Source organism: Drosophila navojoa, chromosome 2 (genome assembly GCF_054131105.1).
Source record: "Drosophila navojoa isolate 15081-1374.11 chromosome 2, UAZ_NAV_1.0, whole genome shotgun sequence".
Lineage (NCBI taxonomy): Eukaryota > Metazoa > Arthropoda > Insecta > Diptera > Drosophilidae > Drosophila > Drosophila navojoa.
In genome coordinates, this window is record NC_142890.1 from 9,872,473 (window position 1) to 9,899,661 (window position 27,189).

The 27,189-nt window shown below is 39.9% G+C and overlaps 3 protein-coding genes across 9 annotated transcripts in view; 1 reads left to right on the forward strand and 2 right to left on the reverse strand.

The window, feature by feature from the left end:
- snu (ABC-type transporter snustorr) lies at window positions 1-26,829 on the forward strand. 6 transcript variants are annotated; one of them, XM_018104113.3, is made up of 12 exons: window positions 10,647-11,297; window positions 16,366-16,410; window positions 16,479-16,603; window positions 20,292-20,498; window positions 23,108-23,624; window positions 23,684-23,832; window positions 24,059-24,200; window positions 24,267-24,548; window positions 24,957-25,405; window positions 25,478-25,538; window positions 25,607-25,938; window positions 26,012-26,829. In XM_018104113.3, the coding sequence occupies exons 3-12, from the start codon at window positions 16,590-16,592 to the stop codon at window positions 26,184-26,186; spliced, it is 2,328 nt and encodes a 775-aa protein (XP_017959602.1). In that variant the 5' UTR covers window positions 10,647-11,297; window positions 16,366-16,410; window positions 16,479-16,589; the 3' UTR covers window positions 26,187-26,829. The 6 variants fall into 6 exon arrangements, with proteins under 6 accessions (XP_017959573.1, XP_017959584.1, XP_017959612.1 ...); XM_018104105.3 differs by having other exon boundaries at window positions 16,366-16,603; XM_018104132.3 differs by having other exon boundaries at window positions 10,648-11,297; window positions 16,366-16,603; window positions 24,095-24,200.
- Window positions 1-27,189, reverse strand: part of AstA-R2 (Allatostatin A receptor 2) — a 137,712-nt gene that overhangs the window by 53,245 nt on the left and 57,278 nt on the right. The gene's annotated exons all lie outside the window — the stretch shown is intronic.
- The window catches only part of Stat92E (Signal transducer and transcription activator Stat92E), a 148,778-nt gene that overhangs the window by 44,772 nt on the left and 76,817 nt on the right, over window positions 1-27,189 (reverse strand). The gene's annotated exons all lie outside the window — the stretch shown is intronic.

The following is a 27,189-nucleotide window of genomic DNA, read 5'->3' on the forward strand; positions in this document are numbered from 1 at the left end:
TTCGGCGCGTTTGGCAGGCAGCAGCAGCAGCGCCAGCAAATCACTTGTTAAGCATACAGCGCAGAGACAAGTAGACAGATTAATAGGCAAACACTTGGGCATTATGTGCGTGAAGTTATAAACTCAATTACGTGATTTGCCTGCCGTTGCCGTTCAGCTGTCGTTGCCTTCACGCTGTTGAGCAGCGTCGCAATCGTCTGAGTACAGCTTGTCATCAGCGCCGCATGCCAAAGACAGCTGTTAAAGCTGTCAGAAGTAGCTAAGCAACAGCTACAGCAGCAGCAGCAGCAACAACAGCAGCAGCAACAACTACAACAGCAACAATAGCAAGTTACACATTCGTTTCGAGCATGAAGTTCGTTGCCTAAGTCATTTGTTTCCATCTTCACAGTGCAAACGCGCGCGAATCTCTCATTAAAATAAGCGAAACAAAAGAGTGTGCCTACGTGTGTGTGTATGTGTGCGCGTGTATATGGATTGAAATAAACACGATCAGAGCAGAGTCCGAAAACCCGTTGTGCAAGTATTTCTAGCAGCCATTGACAAAGAGCCGGCTCCTTCCCAACCTAACGTAACGCCAGAGAGCCAGCATCCAGCGCAGCATCCATAATGGCGCCCAAGAAAGAGGCAACCTTGAGCCACCAGCAGCAGCAGCAGCAGCAGCAGCCAGCTCTAGACTTCGAAAGGATAAAACGCCACTTCAGCTGGTCGGATCCGAGTGCCATGTGAGTCACACTTTGTTTATATTCAATCTCGGTGGCCAACTTAATGGTCCACAAGTTACAAGCCAAAGCCACAAAACGGAACTCAATGCAAAACCAATTTAATGGCCGTGTGCGAAGCGAACAGCAAAAACACACGCAGAAATGAAGATAAAGAGCGACATAAAGCGAACGACAAGCAGATGGAATCAGCGCTCGTCTCTTATATTGTTTATTGTGGTTGTTTTGTTATTGTTGCTGTTGTTGATGTTGATGCTTTAGTTGTTATTGCTGCTGTTTTGGCCCAGTCTTTTGTTTATCTCACGGGCAACAGGCAGCAGATATATGAACATACAGATCGTATAGCCATATAAAAAGCGGTTGACTTTGAGCACGTGTTGGAAGCGAGAATCTCAAGTCAATTTCGTGGCTTGTTAAGTTCGAAAATGTTTCCGCTTTAATCAATTGCAGCGATGTTAATTGAGTTGAAAATATAAACAAAATTTGATTTTAGAGATGTAAAAAAGATGAGGAAAACTTAATTTGAAGGCGAGCTAAAAGTCAGAACTGGCTTAGAATCTAACTGAATCTTAAATCTTATCTTATTCCTTTATTAAATAAATATAATATATTGAGTATCTGGATAGGGCTATACTGCCTTAAGTAATAGCTTAACCTGCAGCGGCTTGCGCCATTAAGGATGGGCTTTTAACGAGAGCGAAACAGTAAATAATTCTGCTGCTCATAATCATATATATATTAAAGACTGCAATTTACTCTACGACCAAAAAGTATATATTAACTGGTTCTTAACAGCGCATTAGCCGATGATTATCTACTCTACGGAGAGCTGTTTACGGCCAGGTTAAGATTTTTATTATAATCACAAGTTGAAAACAATTTAATAAATAATATATCTGACTTTTAGCATCATGAATAAATTGTTTAATAATTTCATAAAACTTTATAGTTAATAAGTAATATTAAAAAATTGTATATATATATATATATATATATTTTTTTTTTTTTATTATGTGTTTTTCAATTTCATTTCGAATTAATAAACTTATATCTGAGTGACTGTGAGAGCTCGTAGAGAGCCCAAAGATTCTTGAAAGATTTAAATGCATGCAAAATTCTAGATTTAGCTATTTATTATCATTAGGTATAGCTGGAGCATCCACTTTGACTTTGACTTTAATTTATGAAATATTTGTATTTGTTTGTGCTTTTGTTTTGGCCATTAAAACAAGGAAAAAACTAACTTTTCATTATATGTATTTTTCGACCAATTAGTATTTATTATGCCAATAAGTCAAGTGCTTAAAGTTTAGAAAATAAAAATTAATTGTTTGCATTTAAAGCTGGTGAAGGCACTTAAGCTTAGGCGACCTCGCATAGCTAATAATAAATAAAACAAATAAAAAAAAACACTAAAAAAATAGGTTACCTATTTGTTTTTTGTTATACGTAAAGCGATAAATTCAAAGTGGAAATGTTCTTGAGCAATTCTTTTTCATTAGCAGAATCTAATGAAGAATTAATTAGAGATTAATAAATTATATCTGACAGCAAATTGCCATTTTTCAATTTAAATCTATATTCAGGCATAGCTCCAGCTACTCTTGAAACGAGCTCAAGATGCTGCGTAGATCGAAAATTAAATTAACATTCGGGTGTATCAGATGCTCTCCGGGTGCAGATGACATCAGAGCTGCTTCGCACACCGTTTCGAATGCCGATAATTGACAGCCAATACAGTCAGTACAGTGAGCACACTCAACAGAGTCAATACAGTCAGCCAGCAAGGCCTTAAGGTTTCAGGTATTTGGCAAATTAACACTTTAATTATAGTTGATTTTGCCACTTTTAGTTCTAATTGAAAGCGTGGACGGCGACTCCAGTTGCATCGAGGCAATGTCCTCGTGCATTGAGCAATTTGTTTCTTTTGCTAACTATTGGTGTGTATGGAAAAAAAAAAAACACTTTAAATAAAAAAAATAAATAAAAAAATAATCATAAAGTATGAATTTGTTCACGTCATGCTATTTAAGCTTCGTGTTTTAATTGCACTTAAGCTAAGCAACACAAAAACTGACGGTGAAATTTGCAATTATATAAATACATGTTACAAGTGCGGGCACTTGTATGCTCGCACACACACAAACACAGGTGTTTACACGTATTTGGCAACGATTTGAGCGACTGCGTTAACGCACGACTTGAGCCACGAGCTACGAGCTGAGCCGAGCTGTGCCGCATTGCGCCTAAGTAGAACCCAGGGCCGACTTTTGGTTTCACTGAGTGAACCTAAGTAATTGCAAATTTCAATAATTTCACTAGCTAAATGAGCTGAAATAACAACAAATGTTAGCAGTTCTATTAGCGTGCGCCGCGCACCGCATCCGGCAGTCACAGAAAATGTGTGAAAAATCGCTTGGCCGTAATTGTAATGTGATTCCTCTCCCTTTTCGACAAGCCGAGCATTAGGTATGTAAATTAGGGCACTAACAAATTTCGCATTAACTCAGTTTTTCTGCTTACCCGTGTCATAACATTTCGGTATATTTAGTTTGAACTGCTGAAATAATTGTGGACTGACTTACAACATTATGTGTGCGTGTTTCGTAGTTGTGGCCGCTTTATCGCTATCGGTTAACTGTTTTTATTTGTTTTGGTTTTAGGCGGCACTCATTAGATGATTGTTAACAATCCACAGCGTCATTTCCGCAACGAACCCGTTGAGCCGGCCGCTGCATTTGGGAAATCATTTTGGCTTGTCCGATAAGTCGAACTCGGCTATCGTGCGTCTGTCAGCGCATGTCCCGTCTGTCCCACAGACACAGACAGATGGCGTGCTCTTAATTATTGCACTTGTTCAACTTGTGACTGCCGGTGTTGCAGTTGCCGTCCACGCCCCCACAGCAGAAACTGTAGTTTTTTGCATGCGCCCCAATGTCAATTCTAATTGCCAGATAATTAAAATGCCAATAGCATTATATGACTGGGCGTGAAATTTGTGATGTGGTTGTTAATGATAATGCCTACTGCAACCATTGCATATATATTCATATAATTATAAGAACAAATATGTGTAAGTTCATTTATAATTCCATTTTAGCTTTTCAATATTCATTCAAATATGGCGCGCAGCAGCTAACGCAGCAATCAGCTTTCCGACGGACTCATAGCAGTCAGCTTTAGCGCGTGTGCTATGCTCTAGCTTGAGCTCGAAAACAACAGATGGCGCCTAAGCCAATTTTAAGCTAGACAAAGCTGAGCTTAAAGCTTAGCAAAACTAAAGCTCGTCTTTAACCTAACATACACACATAGTAACATTTGTGCATGTGTGTGTGTAACTGTCAATGGGGTCTAATGGACTCCAAAGATCACAGTCGACGAGCGATATTAAAGTAAATCTACTGACAACAATAATCCCCCTTAAAAAAAAAAAAAATAAAAAATAGACATTAATAATAACTTTGAAAACGGGCATTGCGCCTTTCGAAACAAAAAATACTTAGAACATTTTTTACTGGCTTACCATTTGAGCTTTTGTGGAAACCAAAAGTGACCAACAATACTATGTGGAGGCCTGGGGTCATTAAGTGGCCTTTATTGCCTGCTAAGGCTATAGAAATGACTAGGAAATTGAGTTACTTAACTCAACGGCCATCGACCAGGGAGCAGGGCGTATAACCCGCCAGTACGCAGCTGTCGTAATTCCCAGTAATACGAGATTTATGTTGCGCTTTCGTTCAACCTTTGTGTATATTGAGGCTAAGCTTTGGATTGTGTACCCGTATTATCTTCTACACTAAATGAACTCATTCACGTAGCCCTCCAGCGAATTTCTTACAACATTCTTTTCTGTCACGTTTTGTTTGTATGCAAAGGATGAAGAGGGGATTTATTTTTTGTGAATTACTAAAAGCAAAGAGAACAATGTTGAAATATTGTTCTTACTACACGAAGCAAAAACTGGTCAGTGATACATAAAAACTTTATATGAGATCTAAAGTTAAGGTATTAATTTTAGTTGTAAAGCGAGTCCATAGATAATATGATGATACCTGAGAATATACGACTATCTAAGTCGATATGTGTAACTAAGCGCTGCAGTTTCTTATAAAATGAAACCCTTTATTTAACTATTGATTCATGGATTACATTTGCCTCACATTTTATGCTCTGGGTGTTTTCTCCTCAGCACAGTCGATTTTCGCCATTATTTGCAAGTACTTTCACCGAGTGCAAGAAGCCCCTGCATTGTCTTAGACCCTGCCCCACAATTCGGTGTCTTTTTGCGCTTATTTACTTGCGGCATTAACGGCAATTTGGTCGGTACGCTAATTGGCTTAAATGTGTTGACTGAAAAAAGAAGGCGGTTGCACAAGGCGCTCAATCAGCTTACAATTTTATTTTATTTTTGTTTTTTTTTTTTTTCAGCTATGTCCAAAATTCAGATTCAAATGCCGTGCATTGTGCGCCAAAGTTTTCCCTCGGCCAATTATAAAAGCCAATGCCCGAAATGCGGAGTGCTTTGTGACTACGCTCCACTAGCTCCACATTTGTTTCTCTCTCTCTCTCTCTTTCGCTCTCTCGCGAGCGCGCTTGTCGTCTCTTTGCTCATTTGCCAGTCGAATTTTACAAAAGACCTTGACACATTTGGGCCGTATGAGTCGGTGTGTGCGCGTGTGTGTTCATGTGTGTGTGTGTGAGTGTGTTTGAACCTTTGGCTTAGTCTCTGGCAAGTTTTGGCAACTTAAATTCGGATTTCAAATGGACCGAGTCGCAGATGAATAAATAATAAAAACTACAGCAGATATGGCCACAAAAAAGGCGAACAAACTATTGCAATTTCCTTAGTGCGCGTGTGGCTTTAATGCGACTGTCGCGAAGCCGTTATAAATTGCTGCCGGTAATGTCTGCTGCTCTTTTGCATTGCTGCAGAAGCCGAGCCCAAGCTTTAAGCATCAAGAATTGCATAATATTTGGCGAGCAGCAACAGCTGCCACAGTAGACAAGAAACCCCAGCAACAACAACAACAACAGCAGCAGCAGCTAGCACAACCGGACCAGACAGACTCCGTTAGCGATGGGTGTTAAGTCGTGACTGAGCTTTTGTTTTGCAGTGCATGTTCCTTGCAAAGTTCATGTTAAATGTGATATGTGCTAGATAGACTTTTTTCACTGTGGGAGCTTGTGGTATTTGCTGTTGTGTTTAATCTTCCTTGTTAATGATTAATATTTATAAGGAACAAATGGAGTTGAAATAAAAATTGTCCAGTAAATTATCACGCAAACATATACAACTTTATGTTAGCCTTAAGTAAAGTAAATTTCTCACATTAGTTTAAAACAATTGACACAGCTAGAGTTTAACTTGCTAGCTCTTTCATTTTAACTGTTAGTTATCAAGTGAAATTTGAGTTTAGAGTCTTGATGACCAGTTAATAAAGTGGCTGGCAAAATTTAACTGGCAGTTATGCCGCAAATACTGTAACTATCGTGTCGTGTGTCGTCGCAGCCAATGGCAGGCTTTATGGCCGCTTAAAGCTTTTTGGCCAACTGGTGGCAAATTCAATAAAAAGCATGAAACGCGAACGCAAAAGGCATTAAAGAAGAAATAGGTGATTAGGACACAGCGCAGCGAGAAAACGAGTTTCGCAGCGAAAGGGAAAACTTATGGCAAACGAAATTGCGTTGAGCGCTTTATGAGCCGACTCTAGATTGAAATTACCGCCTTAAATACAATTAATTTGCCGCCGTTGCCGGTTGCACGGCTGCATGGCTGCCGCTGGTGTTGCAGTTGCACTGTTGAAAGATCGAGAGATTGAGACTGCTTCCCAGATACCAGAGCCGTCTTCCTCGACGTAATTCTCTTTCGGCGACCTTGTGCTCGTTTTTTTTTTTTTTGAGCAGCACTCGCAACGAAATGAAACTGAAATGAAATTGTTTACATGAATGAATGGGCATGGTCTTGGCCAGCTCGTCTCTCTAGCCATAAATGCGATGAGGTAAACAGCAAAGTGAAACAAAATTTAGATTTGAAGTGCTCATAAAGCCAAATGCTGAAACAGTTGCAAGCGGCAAAGCCTGCGTCAAGTTGTTGTTAAATTGATGCCATGGGCAAAAGCCAAAATATTGTCAACCAATTTCTTTAAAACTGTTTGCCATTTGTCTTCGGCGTTGTTGTCGTTGTTTTTGTTTCATTTCTGCTGTTGTTGTTTTCGTTGTTTCATCTGTTTTCTGTCTTTTTTTTTGTCTTTTCATTTCTGTAAGTTGTTGCACTGTCCAGCAGCGAAGTCAACAAACTTGTTCAAGGCGCAGCCGCAGCAGTCGCTGCATGACTTGCCAGACAAGCTCAAGACACAGACAAGCAGACAGACCGACATCAGCTCCAAACTCTAACTGAGACTGAAATTGAGACAGTGCTAGAAAACTGCAAGCTCTTCGTGTTGCTCTATTAGCTAGAAACCGCTTGGCCGAAAGAGCTGTAAAAAACATTTTGTTTTATTGGTTTCCTACGTTTTTTTAAGCATTTTCAGATTTTTCATGTTGTTGGCAATGGTAGCATAACACTCACCTGCAGCTTGACCAATTTAGTGTTAACTACATTCGATTTGAAATCTATTTGTTTCCTTATATGCATACCCTTTAGCTAAAGCAGATAGCTTAGCGGGTATTATGTGCCTTAGCAAAAGCTGAGTCGATCTTTATATAAAACTCGAATGTAGGGAAATCTTATTTTGCCATGTAGAAAATAGAACCCAATACTAATATTAGCTAATATTAATAAAAATATAAAAAAATTAGTTAATTCCATTATATGGTAGTCGTAGTATACAGGGTATCTAAAGAAGGGAGATCACCTAGTTGTAGCTTTGCTGTTGCCTTGAGAATACTTTTAATTTAAACTCTTTATTGTAAGCAATTAAAATTATTAAAAAAAAATGTAAACTTACATATAATATAAAAAGGTATTTTAAGATCAAATTTACATGAATATCCAATCAATATACTATTATTGTTTTTTTGCAATATTTTTTGGTTCCTGGAGCACTATTCAAATGCATAAGGAAATTTATTTTGTGTGAAAAGAGTTTTATATAATTGATCATTAAATTTTTATAGTTATTAACTGCTATTCCTAGCCGAAAAATTCGCTTGACTATATTTTATGTGGGAGCTGCGGTTTGATATATAACAAATAAAGCAAAACTTGCGACAGTCGCTCTATATAAAAGGCAAGAGCAACGTTCCCAGCTCAGCTTAATGCTGCCTTGCTGAAGGTCTTTACAAGAGACCAAAGAGTGTTGAGCGCAACTCGAACTGCACAGATTGAAACAATCGGAGCTGTGGCCCAATGCGAATTAGTCGTAGACTAACCTATGATTAGAGTATGGAAATTGGAGTAGGCCGTAGTGATTCATGCATCTGCGTGTTTCCAAATCTGGCCAGAGAGCAGGCAAGGCAGGCTGGGCGGGGCCGGGCAGGCATGGAACCCAATTTGCAGGGCTCATTAGCACGCGGACAGTTTGAGAAAACGATGTCAAGTGCGTTGCCAACGACTTACGCAGCTTGTTTATTTATTGTGCGGGGATATTTTGTTGTGAATTACATTTATTTGACGGCAATTACTGGGCCAGCGCAACGAGGATGTTTACAGCAAATAACTTTGTTTTATGCGCCATCAAAAGCGACGTTGCACACGGCGTATACGCAACGTGTATGTGTGAGTGTGCATATATGTGTTTGTGTGTGTGCATTCGTACAGGAAGTTCAAGTGGCAGCTGAAACAGCCTAAATATTGATGCATATATCTAGATAAGAGGCGGCTTTAAAAAGCCTGCCAGGCATGACAGACGCTTTTCATATCTGGCAATCTGTATATATTTCATATTAACGTAAAACCTTGCCTTTAATTGACTATTCAAAAGAAATCCATTTGTAAAATAAAAAAAAATGCTCAAGCTTTTTGTATAAGAGCCAACATTTTTGCACTGTGCTCTTGGCTGGCTAGCAACAACAACTAAAGCAGCAGCAACAACAACAACAACAATCACATATCAATTTCAATTTCATGCGCGATTTGTTACAACATTCAATTTGATGGCACATTTTGACCAACAAACACCCACAGCGCTGGGCAGTTGGGCATTTTCAATGTCAGCGTTGCGCAAATGTCGCCCAGCTGGCATGGTCTATGGTATATGGTATGTGTGAGCGCTGACGTCCATGTGGGCCTATTGATAAAGCCATTAGATATGTAACGCGTAACAGATTGAGGCGCTGGCTGTAGCTGATGCAAATTGGATATCTTGAAATTTATGCAAATACAAAGTTTTTTGCTCAACGAGACAATATTTTAAATTGTGAGTGAAATGGCGTGTTTATACCAAATATTAAGTTGTAAAAATATGTTCAAATTTAAAAAATTAAAACTTTCTGTGTTTATATTTATTTATGTATTTGAAAAAAAAATGTTTTTCGTTTAACTTTGAACATTCAAAGTCAAAGAGTTTCATCAAATATAAATTTATTGAAACAACATATTTTATTATTTTATATCTTTTATATAAAAAACAATATATATATGTATATTATTAAAAAAAAATATATATTATTTATTTCATTTATTTATTTTATTTTATTTTTTTCAGATGAATTTTATATATATATTTAACATATTTATTTATGTAAAATTTTTATTATTATATATTTCTTTCGATTTGAATTTACATGAATATATATAACGCTCACATTAGTAGAGCATTTGCTCTTCTTTATGGCCCCTTTACGTTTTCTTGTTATTCGTCTTCTTCTGTGTCTCTTTAACATGGTTTCGAGTTGGAACGCCCTAAGTGAGGCCCTCAAACTGTTAACATATGGCTGACATTGAAATTGTGCAATACCCAGTCTCAAATTGATGTTGTTGTTTGTTGCTATTGCTGTTGTTGTTATTTTGTGATTTGCTATTGATTTTTTTTGCGGTTTGTGGATGCGACGTCTGCACACGCCCGTCCATCACACATCAATTCTCGAGTCGATTCTGTGCCGATTTAATTATTACAATTAAAGCATTAAGTTTCGCCTTGACCACGCGCAAAAAGCCAAAACTCATTGACGTGTCTTTGACTGCGGCTGTGACTTCTTAATGCGCACGCATATTTGGCATTAAGAGCAATTTCGACAAATTATAACGTATAATTGCGACTCGCATTTGTTTTTAATGTGTTGCTGCCTGGATCAGCGATGAATTCAAATCTTATAATATTTTTTATTGTCTACGTATTTCCGGCTTCAGTTTGGGCCCAGGCCTAAATACCTGGCACCAGGCAGAACCTGGCTGGCTGCCTTTTCGACAGGTGATGCAATTAGCGGCGACCGAGTGAATGGTGAGTGGTTCGGCTGTTGCAATTCTGGTTGCTCATAAGAAGAAGAAGCCGCGCATTGTTTTATGCGCGGCGTGTAAAGCGACGCGTCGCCCTCAAGGTCGCCCTCTTACATAAGCTTGGCGCGACGCCATCGTCGGCGTCAACGTTAACGTCAACGTCAACGTCACAACAGCGACGCCGAAAAACCCAACTGCAGCGGCAGCAAGAAGCCCTTCTGTGCTAGCCAGCAGCAACACAAGCACCAGAAGCAACAACAACTTAAGCCCGCACGCATGCTGAATGCTTTGAAGGTGAACGAGCTCCGTGTTGTTGTTGTTGTTGCTGCCGCGCGCAGGAGCAGCAAACGAAGCCAACAAACTTGTAAGCTCTCTGAGAAAGGCGCTCAAAAAGCGCCAGACGTGACGCGCTCTTTCTACGAGTCGCTCAGCCAAGGCAGAGGCAGAGGCAGAGCAAAGCACAGCTCAGTTTGGGTTCGAGTGTTTCTTTGAGTGCTTTTGCATGGCGCTGCTCGGACAGGTGCTTTGGCATTCAGTAGTGCTTCTAGCAGCAGCGAGACAGCAACACACACGCACGTGCAAAAGTGCAGCAGCCTCTGAAGAAACACTCAGTTTGATCGCTCGCTCGCTCTCTCGCTATGTCTGTATAATACACACTCACACACACACACACACACACACAAGCGCGCGCGCGCCATCTCTCTCACAGACAAAGTGTAAAGTGCAAAGCTGGCAGCGACGTCGCCGTCGTAGAGCATCAGCGTAGCTCAGCTCAGAGCTTGAGCAACGGCTTGAAGTCAGTCTTAGTCGCAGCTTAAACCGCAACACACGCGTCTGCGAACTTGCTCCCGCTCTGCCATACGCCGCGATATCTAGTGAGCGATAACGATAATACAGTGCGGCCATTGATTGATATCAGAAGCAACATACATATATATTTGTGCGTACAGCTAGCGACTGAAGTTTGTGTCTTAAGTCTTCTGTTACACGAGAGCAATCAGGCAATCAGTGAATTAATACAACAAAGGGAGACGAGCAACGCGCAAGCCTAGCAACAAATTGTGCAAATATATTTGCTCTATTGACGACACTCACCGACTCACCTACACACTCGCAGAGATAAACACACGCGGACGCAGACGCACACACATATATACATACATATCCAGCGGACAGGAAACGTCTTAAGAACGCGAACTGTAAGTGTGAATTTGCTAAGTCAACAATTGCGAGCTTTTCGATTTGGAGTTTGACGAGCTTGGCACCTCAAGTGCTACATGTTGCAGGAAATCGTTGCGCAAACATCATTAGCCAGTATGGCAACAGCAAAAGGCCTTTCCCGAACATCAGTATAATAATAAGAATACATATTAATAATACCATAAATATTCTGTGTAATACAAATGGCCGCCGCTCTCTTGTCTCTTCGTCGAGTCCACAATTACTTTGTCAGACCCTCGATCATTGTCCACATCATCAGAAAACAACAAACATATAAAATGAAAATAACAAAAAAAAAAAACCAGAGACTCAGTAACGTGACTATAGACCCCGCCACGCCCCCTATTCAAACCTGTGCTGTGGCTCTGCCTCTGGCTCTGGCTACTGTTTACTTAAAATGTGCAAACGCTCGTCAGTCCCAAGTGCTGCGCATACAAATGGACATCTTTGTGCCTTGTATCCAATCCCGAAACGCCATTAGAATATTCGCAATCATATCCGAATACGAGCGAGACACGGCTTTGGATCGGCACTCACATTTGCTACATATGGCGCTCTAATGGATTATCATTTGAGAAATGTATTCATACAATGAGAGCTTTATACATATGTGCTTTTATTTCGATTTCGATCTATACTATCGATCCGAGATAGGCGAAAAAACTATTTCAGATTACAAATATGGAGTCTTAATAGTTTTATGTTCATTTATATAGAATAATAATTAAGCTGAATATCCGATCGAGCAGAGCTGAAGATATCAAAACTGAAAGTTTAATCTATATACGATTTCAAAGAGTACTATATCTTTAAATCTCAAAAATTTACATTAATAATTATAAGGTCCAAGATTATTTCTATGCAAGGTATAGATACTATTTATATATATGTAGATATCACTGGGTAGATATTTAAATTTCTAAAGCTCTATTCAGAGCTGAGCTCAATAAATAGACAGTTGCCATAGAGCTGGAGGTTTTTACATAAAGCTGTAAGTTGTTATTGATATTGATTCATGTCATTAGACTGGCATATCATTAAGTAATGCATATAATTCCATATATAAATGCTTGTAGGAAGAGTGCAAAGTTTGATTTATCTCAATGATGACATATTGCTGAATAAGTCGGTGAGCGGCGAATGTCTTTAGGCTAAATTAGTTACTCTAATTGCACAGAGTTGTTTATTTGACTAATGATATGGTGATTAAATGTGATCATTATCAACTGATCAATGCATTGCCCAATGCTTGCTCAGACAACAAAAGTCAGAAAGCAGAAATCAGAAATCAGAAATCAGGCTCAGCGCTGAGCCGCGTTTCCAGGTCGTTTCTAATTGGCTATAATTAACAACTATAGCGACGATGACTGCACTGGGCAAGAGGTCAACAGCAATTTGCACGAGCGAACGGGGAGGCCCGCAATGCCGGCCTTAAAGATACGCTCCGTAAGCCCGTCTATAAGTCGCTTTGACGTGCATTTCTGCTGTTGCTAACAATTTCGAGAGCAAAGTTCAGTGCAAATGGGTGTTGCGACTTTTTCGCATTTTCAGTGCAAATATAGACACACATACATACAGATTTATACTTAATATGAGATACATATATATGTATGTATATAGTTATATCCAGATCTAGCAATCACATGCGACAGTAGTCGCTTTAATCTGACTGCGTTTTGTCTCTTGAAATGAACATTTATCTGCATTCATTGTCGCATGTTGTGTGCACCCAACGACCTTCGTCGAGGGAGGCCCTGAAAATTTGTTGTCAAGGTCTTCTTGCCACATTCGATGCTCTGTGCATTTCCGAACTGTGCAGCGCTGAAAAGCTTCAACTTGAACTGGTATTTCGGCTTGGGGTTTTTTTTTTTTGCTTCTCTCAGTTTTTGGTTGCTTTTGCTGCCTTCTTCTTCTTTTGTTCACTTCTTTTTTTCTCTCACTCCGCTTTGCTGTGTGTTCATCACGCGCGGCAGAGTTCAAGGAGCCTTCAGAAAACTAGTAAAATGCATATTATATCTGAATCTAGATGAGGTTTGTTTTTTTCTTCACTTTTGTTTTTAGCTCGTTATAAAAATCAAGGCAATTAGCGTATTTATATGGTAAGAAGGTGTTATGCAAAGCATACAGTTCTAGTTGGTTCGCTTGAGCATTTATACCAATTAAATCGGCCGACCCCAACGGCATGCTATAAATCGGTTAAGAAAGGAAATGCATGGCTAACGAGGCTTTCATAATTTATCTGAATTCCAGACTCGAGCTGTGCCATTTAATTACAGACTCTAATGGCTCAATTAAAAACGCTTTGTCGCTGACATTAGGGCAGATAAATATGAAAGGCTATAATAGAAAGGCTCTAATGAGACAGCCGCGCCGACAGCTCTCGAGCTTAAATTACACGTATTAGGAGGAGTTTCATTGAACTGTGAACCTTAAATATCAATCAATAATGCGAATAGCTTTAAGGGGTAACAAAATTTGTAGCTATTTGCATATTTAATTCTGAAATTTACGCACGTGTCGCAGTTGTTTTCGTTCTCGCACTATTAATAATTCATGTATATCTTTCACTGTTGTCTGTTATGCAAAAGCAAATAATTTAATTGAATTATTAAGTGAATTACTTAGTATTTGCGGCAATTATACATACATTCTCTTAAAATGTAGCTGCAATTGTGCTGTTTAATTAGAGAGCTGCAGTTTAGTTAATTTGTTTATATAGGTGGCAAACCAGGCGGAGAGCCACATAGATTGCTAAATTCTTGCCCCAAAAAAGATTATCTAAGGATGGCAATAAACGCTTGCTGTTGCGGGCGGGCTGCAAAAATATGATATAGACAGGCCGCAGTACCAGTTGCCACAACAACAACAACAACAACAGTAACAACTAAAACTAAACTTAGCCGCGAGTAAATTAAGCTTAACTGGTTTGCAAGTTGCTGCAACAAGTTGTTGCCGTTGTCGAAGAAGTTGCAGCCGTTGCAGACACAAAACTGTGTCGCACACAGCTGCACACACACACACACACATACACACATGGACACACTCGGTATGTGGCTGAAATTATGTCATCGGAAAAACAAGCAAAGTGGAAAATGAAACGCCATGGGAAAACACAGGCGAGTCCAACAGAGAGCGAAAGTCTTGCCAACTGTTCAGCTGTTCAGTTGCTTTTGGCCAAAGCAGTTCTAGGCCCATATCTATGGGCAACGCGTTGCCCAGCCCTAAGACCCATTTTAATGGCCGTCACATGCCGCGCTTATTTACATTTTATATTCTATTTCTTATTACTTATTATTATTTTCAATTTTCACATCACGCACGCAAAACATGCTAGCAATTAAATTATAATACCGTTCCTTCATTCGAATCTTTTGGGCAGCAAACGAATTCATAAACATCCATTTAGGATTTTCCGGTACGCGCACAGATCGTTCGCCGTTTGTCAATTGCCTCATTGATAGCCAAAATGTGAATTGAAAAACGAAAACTATGCAAATTGCATAGAGAAAGAAAGATATATACATATATATATAATAGTCTTTATTGGCCATTTGAACACAGGCAGTTGCTCCCAATGCTTGTTGCGTATTGCTCAATATTTGGCAAGCTCACATCCATTGCATACCCTATCAGAGAGTGTGCTGATAGCTCAAGGGGTATCGTGTCATAGATGTATGTACTAAATGTTTAGAGAATAATAGATATTAACAATATTAAAAATTAAAAAAAAAAATAATACAGCTCAAATTAAATATAAAAATAAAAAATTACATCAGCAAAAATTAATCTAAAAATACAAAAAAATAAAATAAATTACTCAAATATATAAGTAAAAAAATAATAATAAATATAAAAACAATTCAAAACAAAATGAAAGACATATTAGATAATCATTAAAACTTAAAATAAAATAGTAATAATTTTTAAAAATTCACCTATTAAAGTGTATTCATGCTTCGGCAAAGCGAACTTAAAATTTTTTGTTATTTATTTCTTACTTGCTTAAAAAGTATTTCTTTAGTTACAACCAGTTATGCTTAAGTGTGTGTGTGTGTCCAGTTGATTTGGCCAAAATGCTCATTGTTGTGGTTTGTTTATTTGTGCCGCGAATTCGTTGAACCCCATGTTGTTGTTGTTGTTGTTGCTGTTGTTTTTGTTGGCCACTTAGGCAAATGCGTCATGCGTCAAAGTGCTTCAAATGTTGTTGAAATTCTGTATTTCGTTATTAAATATGATTTTAGAATTTGCTGATGCATGACGCAAAAACTTTCCGCTTGCATTTGCATGTCAACTTGCACTTTGTATGACAGAAATACCCAACAATAGCGTCAACAGCAGCAGCAGAAACTCTTAAGACAAGCTCATATTTAAGAGACAGTTAGTGCGACTGTGTTGATTGACAATTGTGTAAAGTAAATCACCGTTGCAATCATCATTAAGGCATGTCCTCGAAAAGGCGTTTTTGTCGGCTTTTGGACTTCGCTTTGATACACCAATTCAATTAATTGCTTTAAGATATATACAGCCATAGCAGTGTAAGCGATCTTCGGTCAGATGGTCATGTTTCAATAATGCAGCATGACTTGGCATTAACGGGACCAGAAATTAACAGAAGCTCAACCGCAGAGCCGTTTTCTTTGTTGTGAATGATCGATCGTACGATATCGAACTTAATATACGCTACTCAGTGGTTTCGTTGCAATTCAATCTATACTCATTGCTACAGATAGTCTAGTTACAGTGATTTCCATCCAATTTAGTTTAAACAGTGATTCATAGGCAGTCAACATTTGCAATTGAGTGCCTAAACCGGTTGCATTACTCTGCATCGAGTGAGGGTATACTCGTCTGCATCGTTCGTATGCAAGCAGCCATAATGTGTCTTCCGTTGATGTTGATGTGATGCAAAACAGATAACTATGCCATGAAAGCTCGTCAATCTCCAGATAAAGCAACAATTTATGCTCTCAACATGAGCATTGTCTCTCTCTCTCTCTTTCTCCCTATTTATATATATATATATACAATTATTTATGTACATTTCAGCAATGTGGGCATAAAACGCTAAACTCCACTTGAACATTGCAAAAGGTTCGGCGCAACGCAGAGTTACGAATTACGTTTTCAAAATTGTTTGAAATATTTTCTTTGGGTAAAAGGCAGTGTAACTAGCATTTAAATAGCTAAACAAAGTAAAGCCAAATAGCGCTAAACATAATCAAAGCAAACAAACACCCACCAAAGGCGGCGCAACAACAAAGCACAACAAAATGCTGATATCAACGTAAGTAAAAGTGTTAAATAAACAACAACAACAACTATTGTTAATTGCAATCAAAATGTGAAGCCCACAAAAAATAAAACAAAGCAACAAAATTGAATTTTTGACCCACTGATGTTGACCCAGTTGAGCTGGAGTCGAGCGTTTTTTGATACAAAAACTCGATTGCGGGCTTCCTTTGCGTCGAGTCAATCAGTCAGTCAGTCATTCATTCAGTCAGTCAGTCCGTCAGTTAGTCTTCCTGCTGTTGCTTTTGCACTTTGTCGCCCCATAAATATTGCATAAGCTGTGCAGCTTTGTTGAGATCTGTGAGGTCTCTCTCGCCTATAGCTTGAGATTTGACTTTTCCTACGCTTCGCCCTTCGCGCAGTCACCTTTTTTGCATGTGTGTCTGCCTGAGTGTATGTGTGTGTGTGTTTGTCTCTTTTGCATATTTGCGAGCTGCGTCAAGCGAAAAGTTCGACCGCATTTTTACGCAGGGCGAACAAGTTTATAATTGTGTCAAATACTCGTACTCGGTGGCTCATTGCATAATGTTACCATATCAATAGCTCATTTGTCTGCATCTTTAGGCGATTTCACATGTCTTACAAAGGTATTGACGTATTGAACAATGCCCGTGCGGCTTCCGCTCAGATATGATTAACTATGAATAGAACTCGATAATTTATATGCCGCACGCTAGCGATAATAAATTACAAATCGATTTAACGAATATGTGACGAGCAGATACTCTGCCAGAGAAAGATTTAATAGGTATTCGTATATCGTTAAACTTATTTCAAGTTTCTTCTTGCGGTTCCTGCTTTTATTGTTTGCCTTTCAATTTGCATATTGGAATGGAAATTCCAGAATTATCTTCTGGCTATCGTGGAATTCGCCAGGCATGTGCAGGCTGTACTGTACTCTGTGCAAACATTCCTCGAGGATTGAGTGTATTCATTCATATTCCCATCATGCCGCACATTCAACCGAGACGAACGCCCAGCTCTGAGCGAAAGAGACAGCACGAGATCTTAAATGCGTCTGGACTTGTTTACATTGCGTGCTTAGCATTAACTTGATTGCATATGATTAGATAGCTCAATCATCGATCATTCTCGAGCGGCTGCTGTTCGTCCCGGCAGCTCGGCTTATGTAAGTGCATTATGGGCGATTGTCAAAATAAACAAAACAAAATAGTTAGCTCTCGCCGGGCGCAAAACATTTCCTGTCTGCTGACTCAGCGCCCTGACTCCCTGGGATTTACACAGAAATTACAGAAAGAAAAAAAAAACGCAAACTTGACCAGCAGCCAGCTGCAGCGGGCAGCTACACAGCCTAGCAGATGAGCTCATAGACAGAGTAGGTGTATGGACCTTATGACCACATTATAATTACAAACTGTCAATTCGAGTGTTGCTCAACTCTTTACACTGTATTAGGCACGGTGTCTAAAGTATTTATCTGAGACAACTTACATACAAAATGGTTTTATGAGTTTTTTGTACTTTTTAGTTGGGCTATAAATTTATTTAAATGACAGCGCTAGACTGTGCCCAGTTAATTAAAATAAGTTATTTTTGGGTATTTCAGGAAATATGTAGATAGCATTACCTGCTTCACAAATATTTGGGTGATTGCCTCAGCTTGTGACATTTCTCACGGGGCATTTGGAAATCTCATTTTGTCAACCGAAAAAAAGTTAAGCAAATGCATATAGATGATATGTATCTGTGTGTGTGTGTGTGTGTGAAACTAAATGGCGCTCTAATAGCTAATTAAATTATCAATAACCATGCACAAATACTAACAACAAACAAAGCGCTCAAATTTCCAGCCATAAATGTCAAGCGCACCCAAAAACTAAAAAAAAAAGTTGGCCTGTTGTTATTATAAAAAACTACTTGGCCTGACCTTGTCCATTGTTGACTGTGCACACACACACACACACACCGATAGACACATCACTTCCACACATGCACATACCACGCGTACAAAGGCACACATAAATTTACGCAATTTACGCACACACAACTGCTGTTGGCTCTGACTAACTCAACTCGGCTCAACTCAAGTCAACTCAATATAATAGACAACACACAATACGCAAATCGAAAGACTCAAGCAACGAACTTGAAATACATTTCGTCAGCATTCGGACTTGCTCGTTAGTCGTTTTGTTTTTGTTGCAGCATGACATTTCTGAAATGCGTTTCATTTACAGAATTAATTTGGCCAAAAGCCTAAGGTGTTGCCCGGCCAGCCGCAGTATGCAAATAGTATTTTATCTCTTGAGGATGTTTGCTCTCGGCACAAAGTGTTGGGCAATTCTCATTCCTACGCGGTGTCGCTCGGAGATGGCTGCTTAAACTAAATGCTAACATTGGCTTACTGATTGGCTGCTTATGAATATTTATATGCAGCGCAATCGATTAGCAAAATGCCAGCGACAATCTTGTATGGAGCTGGCAACGTTCGATCAATGACCTTGAACTAATTTCCAATCAAAAATTTGTTTGCTTTAAGCACATTTATTCATTTTATCTCTATCTCTCTCTATCGTTATGACGTGCGCTTTGTGAAAAATGACTTCGAAATGCCCGAGAGCAGTCTAAAAAGGTTAAAAAGGTGTAAATCATGTGAAGAGCATGTTAGTATGCGTCTGCCTGAGTGTTTGCCAGCCAATTAGTCGCTCTCTTTGCCAAAGATAATCATTATGGCCCACGGTGTAGCTAACCTTGACCCAAATGAAGCACTCCCGCCACTCATATAAAGTCTGGGTGCAGTTTCGGGCATGCGCCGGCTAACTCAATTAGGGAGTCGGCGGCATATTTGCATTGCAATTGCACAATAAACGCGTCAAATGAAAATGCAAATATAAATAGCAGTAGCAGCAGCAGCGGTGGCAGCACATGCGAATGCATTTTGCATAAGTATGGGTACATGTATTTGCTTAACGGCTGACCAACTGTTGCCGCTGCCGTTGGGCAATCGAGCAGACCAAGCCAGACCCGAACAGGCCAGCTCTGGCCACTCGGAGGCATTCACTTGCACGCCAAAGAGTGTTGGCAAAAAAAAAAAAAATAACACAAGTTGAGTAAGACTCTTCACTGCATAGTCTAGTGTATGTATGTGTGTGTGTGTGTGCGACTACCAAATGGCTTGGTCAATTTATGTATTGAAAAGAAAAGTGTTGCCAAGCAACTTTGTTGTTGCTCACATAAGTCGCTTGCTTTATGTTTGTTTTTGCAATGTGATGCTGACATAGTTGAAATACCCTGTAAAACAAAGATGTGTGGATAGGCTATAGTAAAGATGTGCTGGCTAATCTTTGAGGTCGATTTTATATATATTTATGAAATATACAAAAGACAGAGAGGTATCTATATATATTTGATCAAAATCCGCATCATAAGGCATCTCTATTCAGTACAGGATATCTGACGGTCTATCATTTCTTAGCCCATTTGCACATACTTACTGGTTATGTGTATTAATGACTAGCAGCTGGCTGCATTGGGGAGTGGGTCAACAGGAAATGGTGAACGTTGTGCACGATTCTAAAACGAATGACTTAGGCAACAAACTTGATGCCACTTTTGTTTTCCATTTTTTATGACGTATCTGGTATTCAGTTACGGTTTATTATACCTCTGTCACAGCCTCCATTATTAACATACTCGTTTTTGTCTTTCTATTTCATTTGCAGCGTCTCCACAGACTCCGTGATGACGGCCACAAACAACGATGGGGGCACACAAGTGAATCCGGTGAGCGTTTGGGGTGCTCCCGCGACAGGAGCGAGCAATACACAGGCGGCGGTGTCGGTGCGACACGCCTTTAAAGCCTACGGCAAGAAGAAGAACGCCAATCAAGTGTTGAACAATTTGAATATGACGGTACCCAAGGGCACAATGTAAGTACACACACACGCGCACGCACACACAAACCTACACACACATACACTGACAGATGAATGTTTTTGAGTTTGACTATAAAAGTGAAATGTTGACAGCTTCCATTAGCAGGCCAAACGAATTAGAAACGGCGAAAGTAACTCGCACATATCACTTAACGCGACATCAAATCTGTGGCAAAAACATCACGCTGTGATACTTACTATTTATGGCATATACATACATATAACAATATACATATATATTTATAGATATGTAATAAATGTGAGCTGCATTCAATGTTAAATTAGCTTTGAATCTAAGTTTCCTTGTGCCTGCTATACGATTACACAATTAGCGTGCATTTTCCGTGTGGCCTAATCAAAGGTCAACTAAATGCTCGCCAGTTTTAATAGCCGTAATTAACTATGCTTCTAATACATATATATTTATAAACATATATATGTATGTGTGTGTATGTGTGCGCTTAGTTTGATCTGAATACAAGCGTAACTAGTTTCGAGCGTCTTGCAATCGAAACAACATTTTTGCATTGTAATGTGATGCTGAGGCAAATCGAACGTGTTTACGGCGTGCACTTCTACGGAATAGGATTGCCAGAGCTCTTCAGAAATCTTAATATTGACTAGAATCGAAGCTAATTTGTTACTCATTGAGAGCATTTAGTACGGCTGAGTGCCTAATCAATAAATCGTTGAATTAGACTATGTTTCTATTGGCATTACTTTATTACATATATCAAATGCGCCAATAAAGTCTTATGAATTAATGCAGTATTTAATATAAAAGTACTAGAGTCTATTTAATTTTCCCTAAGGTTTGCTTGGTAGCCCTGAGAGATATCGGAGACCTATAATTATTCTTATAAGTATTCATTGCGGCCGCACAAAATTGGCTACGAAACTATAAATATACCAAAGTTAATTATATTGCCTATTGCTTTCTCTCTCTGTCTCTACCTCGCCGACTCTTTCCTTCTCACTGGCTTTATTGCTCGCTCTCGATTTTGGCCATTCGCTTGAGTTTTTGTTTTTGGCAAACATTTAGCGGCCATAAAAATCAAATCGCGAATTATTTTTATGATTTTCGGCTTTGGCATTGGCATGACTGTTAACCAGGCATTCTTATACGAGTCGCATACGAGAAACTGATTGCGCAAGCCGAACATTAAAAATATTAAAAAAACACACACACACACACACATATATATGTTTCCTAACTGCATTTAATTCTGTGCTTGACCCAGAATCGAGTGCCATACAGATATTATGTCTGGGATATGTTAAAATGTGGTCGAGCGCTCGAACAACCGTTAAGCTTGATCAATTTCGGCTTGACCTAGGTCAGGCTGGCAGTCAATGAACCTCAGAGCCCAGAGCTCAGAGCTCAGAGTATTTGAGTTGTTTTCTTTTATTTTTCACTTTTCGTTTTTGGGTCGTGTCAAAGTCGCTGCGTTAATTAATAGCTGAGACGCCGACATTTTCATGAACGAAGTAGATGAAAAAAATAAAAAACCTAAACGGTCGATTCGTTAAATGCTGCAGCGTGTTAATTATAATAATAAATCCAATAACAAACCGAAACGTGCGACCTACGTGCTCCGAAATATTGTCAAAGGCCGAAAGCTGTAAGAGCCAAAACCAAAGCCTAGATAGATGGATAGACAACAGCGGCCGGGGTCTCCATAACGAAACGATAACAATAATAATAATAATAATTGTGATGTTGTTGTTGTTGTTATTATTGTTGTTGCTTTGATGATTGTGGGTCTGACAAAGAAGGTGGAGTCGTGTTGCGGCATTTGTTAGTTGACTGCGAAAAACATGTCTCCGATTTCAAGGTGAACATTTCGAAATAATTCAACTTGAACTGCTGAAATTAACATTGACATCGCCGTTGACACGGCACGAATAGCATCGCGCTCAGCCACGTTGCTTTGCTGCTCGTCAGCACTTACATAGTACTTCTCGATTTATCTAATTTTCGCGCTGAATGCGCACAAAAAGCATTTTGCTAGCAGCTAAAAACGCTCAATTGCTAAAAAATAAATAAGAATTGCAAAAAAAAAAAAAAAAAATACACAGATATGAAAACAAAATATATATGTAAATTCTGTAGGCAAGTACTTCTATGTGCTTATGTTTGGCTAATTGAGAATTCTATTTGTGGGCGGGACAGCCATATTTGCATAATTTGGAATATTTGCTAAATTTCCATAGATTGATTAGAGCCTAGCAGCAGCTATCTCTCTTTCTGTCTGGCTTCAATTGCTCATTTGTTTATAAGAAAATACGATATATATTGAATTTTCTCTTTATAATTAGTTCATAAATTTCACTTTAATTTTATTATAATTATTTTTTGGAAAAACTATAAACTTTTTAATAAATATATATGTAAGAAAAAGTGTTTTTTCTTTGAGTCATCTCTCAACCTCAAGTTTTGGACCGGCTCTAGTGTATGTCTACCATATGTGACTCATTTGTGCTACTTAAAATGTCACAAAAAAAGACTGACTCATTGCTTTACAGTTACACATATACACTGACAAACAGAACCCACTTCACACATGCATTTTCGCAACTGTTAATACGTTTCCTGCTTGCAGCTATGGACTGCTGGGCGCCTCTGGCTGCGGCAAGACCACTCTGCTCTCGTGCATTGTGGGTCGTCGCAGCATAGACTCCGGCGAGATCTTTGTGCTGGGCGGCAAGCCCGGCACACGCGGCTCCGGCGTGCCCGGCAAACGTGTGGGCTATATGCCGCAAGAGATTGCACTCTATGGGGAGTTCTCCATACAGGAGACCATGATGTACTTCGGCTGGATCTTTGGCATGGAGACGAAGGAAATCTTGGAGCGCTTGCAGTTTCTGCTCAACTTTCTCGATCTGCCCTCGGAGAAGCGGCTGGTGAAGAATCTGAGCGGTGGCCAGCAGCGACGCGTCAGCTTTGCTGTGGCGCTCATGCACGATCCGGAGCTGTTGATTCTGGACGAGCCAACGGTGGGCGTGGACCCGCTGCTGCGCCAGAGCATATGGAATCATTTGGTGCACATCACGAAGGCCGGTCAAAAGACGGTGATCATAACTACGCATTATATCGAGGAGGCACGACAGGCACACACTGTAAGTAAAACTCAAAGAGATGGTTCTAGGATTGGAGTTGATGGGATTGACAATTGCAGATCGGCCTGATGCGATCTGGACACTTGTTGGCCGAGGAATCGCCCAGTGTACTGCTGACCATGTACAAGTGCATTAGCCTGGAGGAGGTGTTCCTCAAGCTGTCCCGCATCCAGAGCCAGAAGGGCGACGTTAGCCAAGTGAACTTCAGGTGAGTCTCGGCACTGACATCTGCATGCTGCACGTAGTCCAACTGTAACTGAAACCCCCAAGGATCACTCATCTAATCTTTGTCTCTCTTAATTTGCATACGTCCCAACACTCGCATGCTTGCAATCTGTGTACCCATCTCTGTGTGTCTCTCTCTCTCTCTCTCCCGTATCTCTCGCTCTGTGTGTGGGGGTATCTGTGTGTGTTTGTGTTGGTTTCGATGACAGTAACAACATCTCGTTGCATGCCATGGCCTTTGGCAGTAAAATGGACAAGCCCAGCTCCAGTCAGGAGGGCGGCGTTGTGGGTCTGAATTTCCACCAGAGCAAGGAGGTGCTCATCAACGACAGCAATGGATCCATTTATACGGTTAGTTGTGGACAACAAAACGCCTTAAAATTATACAGAGATCCTAATGAATCTTAACCGCAACAGCTTAACCAGGAGCCGTATGGTCCGCCGCCGTCGAAGCGTCAGAACAGTCCCAACGATGAAGAGAGCTGTCAAGATTGCTTTACGGATCTCTGCAAGATTACCTCCAAGGGCAAGATACGCGCTCTGCTGACCAAGAATATGCTTCGCATGTGGCGCAATGTGGGCGTGATGCTGTTCATCTTTGCTCTGCCCGTGATGCAGGTCATCCTCTTCTGTCTGGCCATTGGACGTGATCCACAGGGCCTCAATTTGGCCATTGTCAACAACGAAATGAACAATACGGTGAGTGTGATTATATATTATATATATACATCAATTAGTTAGTAAATAAGCTTTAGTAAAACTGTCAAAAATCGGGCTGCCTCTAAGGTGATTTAGTAAGCCAATCATTGAGCTATAAAGTCAGTCAGTCAATCAATAATTTGGTATTCAGTGAGTCAAACATTTAGTCAGTCGAATTGTCTATCAATGATTCCATACAATTATTCCATCAGTCAATCAATAACTGTCAACGGGCCAGACAATCCATTCAGCTAGCAAGTCAAATATTTTGTCAATATTCTCTACTACTAGTCAATCAATCAGTTATTCAATTAGTCAGCCAGTCAAAACTTAGTCAATATTCTATTCAATTCATATTGAGTCAGTCACAAATATAAATATATAATATTTCTCCAATTACCTTTGCAGGACACCTGCTTCTGGGAGGAGGGCTGTCACTTTGCCAATCTGGGCTGTCGCTACTTGAATCATCTGAACACGAGCGTGACTAAAACATATTATACGGATATAGAGGACGCCAAGGCGGCGGTGCGAAGCGGCAATGCTTGGGGCGCTCTCTATATAACCGAGAACTTTACGGATGCATTCACAGCGCGCGTCGCATTGGGCCGCGACTCGGACGAAGAGACCATTGAGCAGTCCGAGGTGAAGGTGTGGCTGGACATGTCCAATCAGCAGATCGGCATCATGCTCAATCGCGACATACAGCTGGCCTATCGTGACTTTGCCATGGGCCTGCTCGGCCAGTGCGGCAACAATCCAAAGCTGGGCGATGTGCCCATTCAGTTCCGTGATCCCATCTATGGCACAATGAATCCGTCCTTTACCGACTTCGTGGCACCTGGCGTCATATTGACGTGAGTGCCCATTAGCATTCCCACTTAATCAGTAACCGATATTAATTATATGCCATGCCATTATATTTATAGTATTGTCTTCTTCTTGGCTGTGGCCCTGACGTCATCCGCCCTGATCATCGAACGCACTGAGGTGGGCCGTTGTCAGACGACAACGAATTGCCAACATGATTCGCATTACTAATCCACTCCATTTCTTAGGGCCTGCTGGATCGCTCTTGGGTTGCCGGCGTCTCCCCTGCTGAGATTCTCTTCTCGCATGTGATCACCCAGTTCGTAGTCATGTGCGGCCAGACCACGCTGGTGCTCATCTTCATGCTGGTCGTCTTCGGCGTGACCAACAACGGCGAACTGTTCTGGGTGATTGTGCTGACCCTGCTGCAGGGCATGTGCGGCATGTGCTTCGGTTTCCTCATCTCCTCCATCTGTGAGCTGGAACGTAATGCCATACAGCTGGCGCTGGGCTCCTTCTATCCCACGCTGCTGCTCTCTGGCGTCATTTGGCCCATTGAGGGCATGCCTGTGGTGCTGAGGTACTTATAATCAATCTGGATCAATTCCCTCAGTCAGGCGCTCTAACTCTAATTTGGTCTCTTCATTTTCTAGATACATCTCCCTCTGCCTGCCGCTAACGATGGCCACATCATCGCTGCGCTCCATTTTGACCCGCGGCTGGGCGATATCCGAGTCGGACGTCTACGTTGGCTACCTGAGCACGTTGTCCTGGATCTTAGGATTCCTGGTGCTGACTCTGCTGGTGCTGCGCTCCAAGCGCGGCTAGAGCGGGGCTTAAGTTTTAGAGAACTAATTTTAAATGTGTCAAACTGATTTAGTTTGCGTTTAGCTTAGGCCGCTTTTAGTAGTCATTCCTCTCCCAACTACCTAATCCACCTCCTTCTTGCGCCAGTAACTCTTAGGAATCCTAAGGTCCTAGCTAGCGTGTCTCTAGCTGCTTGCTTTTTTCTCTCCCTTTTATTCTTTCAATCTGCCTAGTTGTCATAAATTATTTAAGCACACATGCAACTTCTTCGTCTACATCTATTTCCCTTGCAAACTTTCCTTAATTTAAGTTGTGCACATTTTACGTAGTTTAATTCGTAAGGTTTAGAGGTACATAAATAAATTGTTGTAAATATTTAAAGCTTGCAACGCTACCACAAAGCAAATGAACGTAGCTAGTGACGTCACGAATCGTCGAATATTTTTAACAAACCCCTTTCAGTAATCTTAAAAAAAACACACACAAAATGTAAAAAAAAAAAACAAACAGAAACGGGCAAAAAGCACACAAAACAACTAATTTTATATATTTTCAATGGACTGTGATTGTACTTTTTTTTTGTTTTAATATTTGCACGCAAATTCGAGTTGGGTGCAAACCCAAAGAAAAGACAAAAGCAGAAAGACAAACAAAAAGGCAAAAAGAGGAACAAAAAACAAAAAAATATAAATAAAATAAAAATATTGGTGGGGTTTGTTTGTAACATTAAATAGCTTAAAGCATTTTTGTATGGGTTTAAGTTTTGTAAGTTAAAACGTAATTATATACATAAATGTTAACTACACCACATATTATAATTAAATTTATGTATACATATATATTTCTATGGAAATTTTATGCATACGACATAAATATTTCTCAACGAACAAATCATGAAACAAACGAGCAAAATAAAACACTTCTTATTTAAGCAATTATAATTTTATGAACGCAACTATGTATAAATAACAAACAATAAAGTAAATAAAATCCAACTTGTTAGTTTTCGTATTTGTCAAAGCTA

Bases quoted from the DNA above. Each gene is read 5' to 3' on its own strand.
- snu (XM_018104084.3), top strand. From the start codon at position 610: ATGGCGCCCAAGAAAGAGGCAACCTTGAGCCACCAGCAGCAGCAGCAG. The intron at 23,625-23,683 runs GTAAGTAAAACT...TGACAATTGCAG, and splicing joins AGGCACGACAGGCACACACT to ATCGGCCTGATGCGATCTGG. The intron at 25,939-26,011 runs GTACTTATAATC...TTCATTTTCTAG, and splicing joins GGCATGCCTGTGGTGCTGAG to ATACATCTCCCTCTGCCTGC.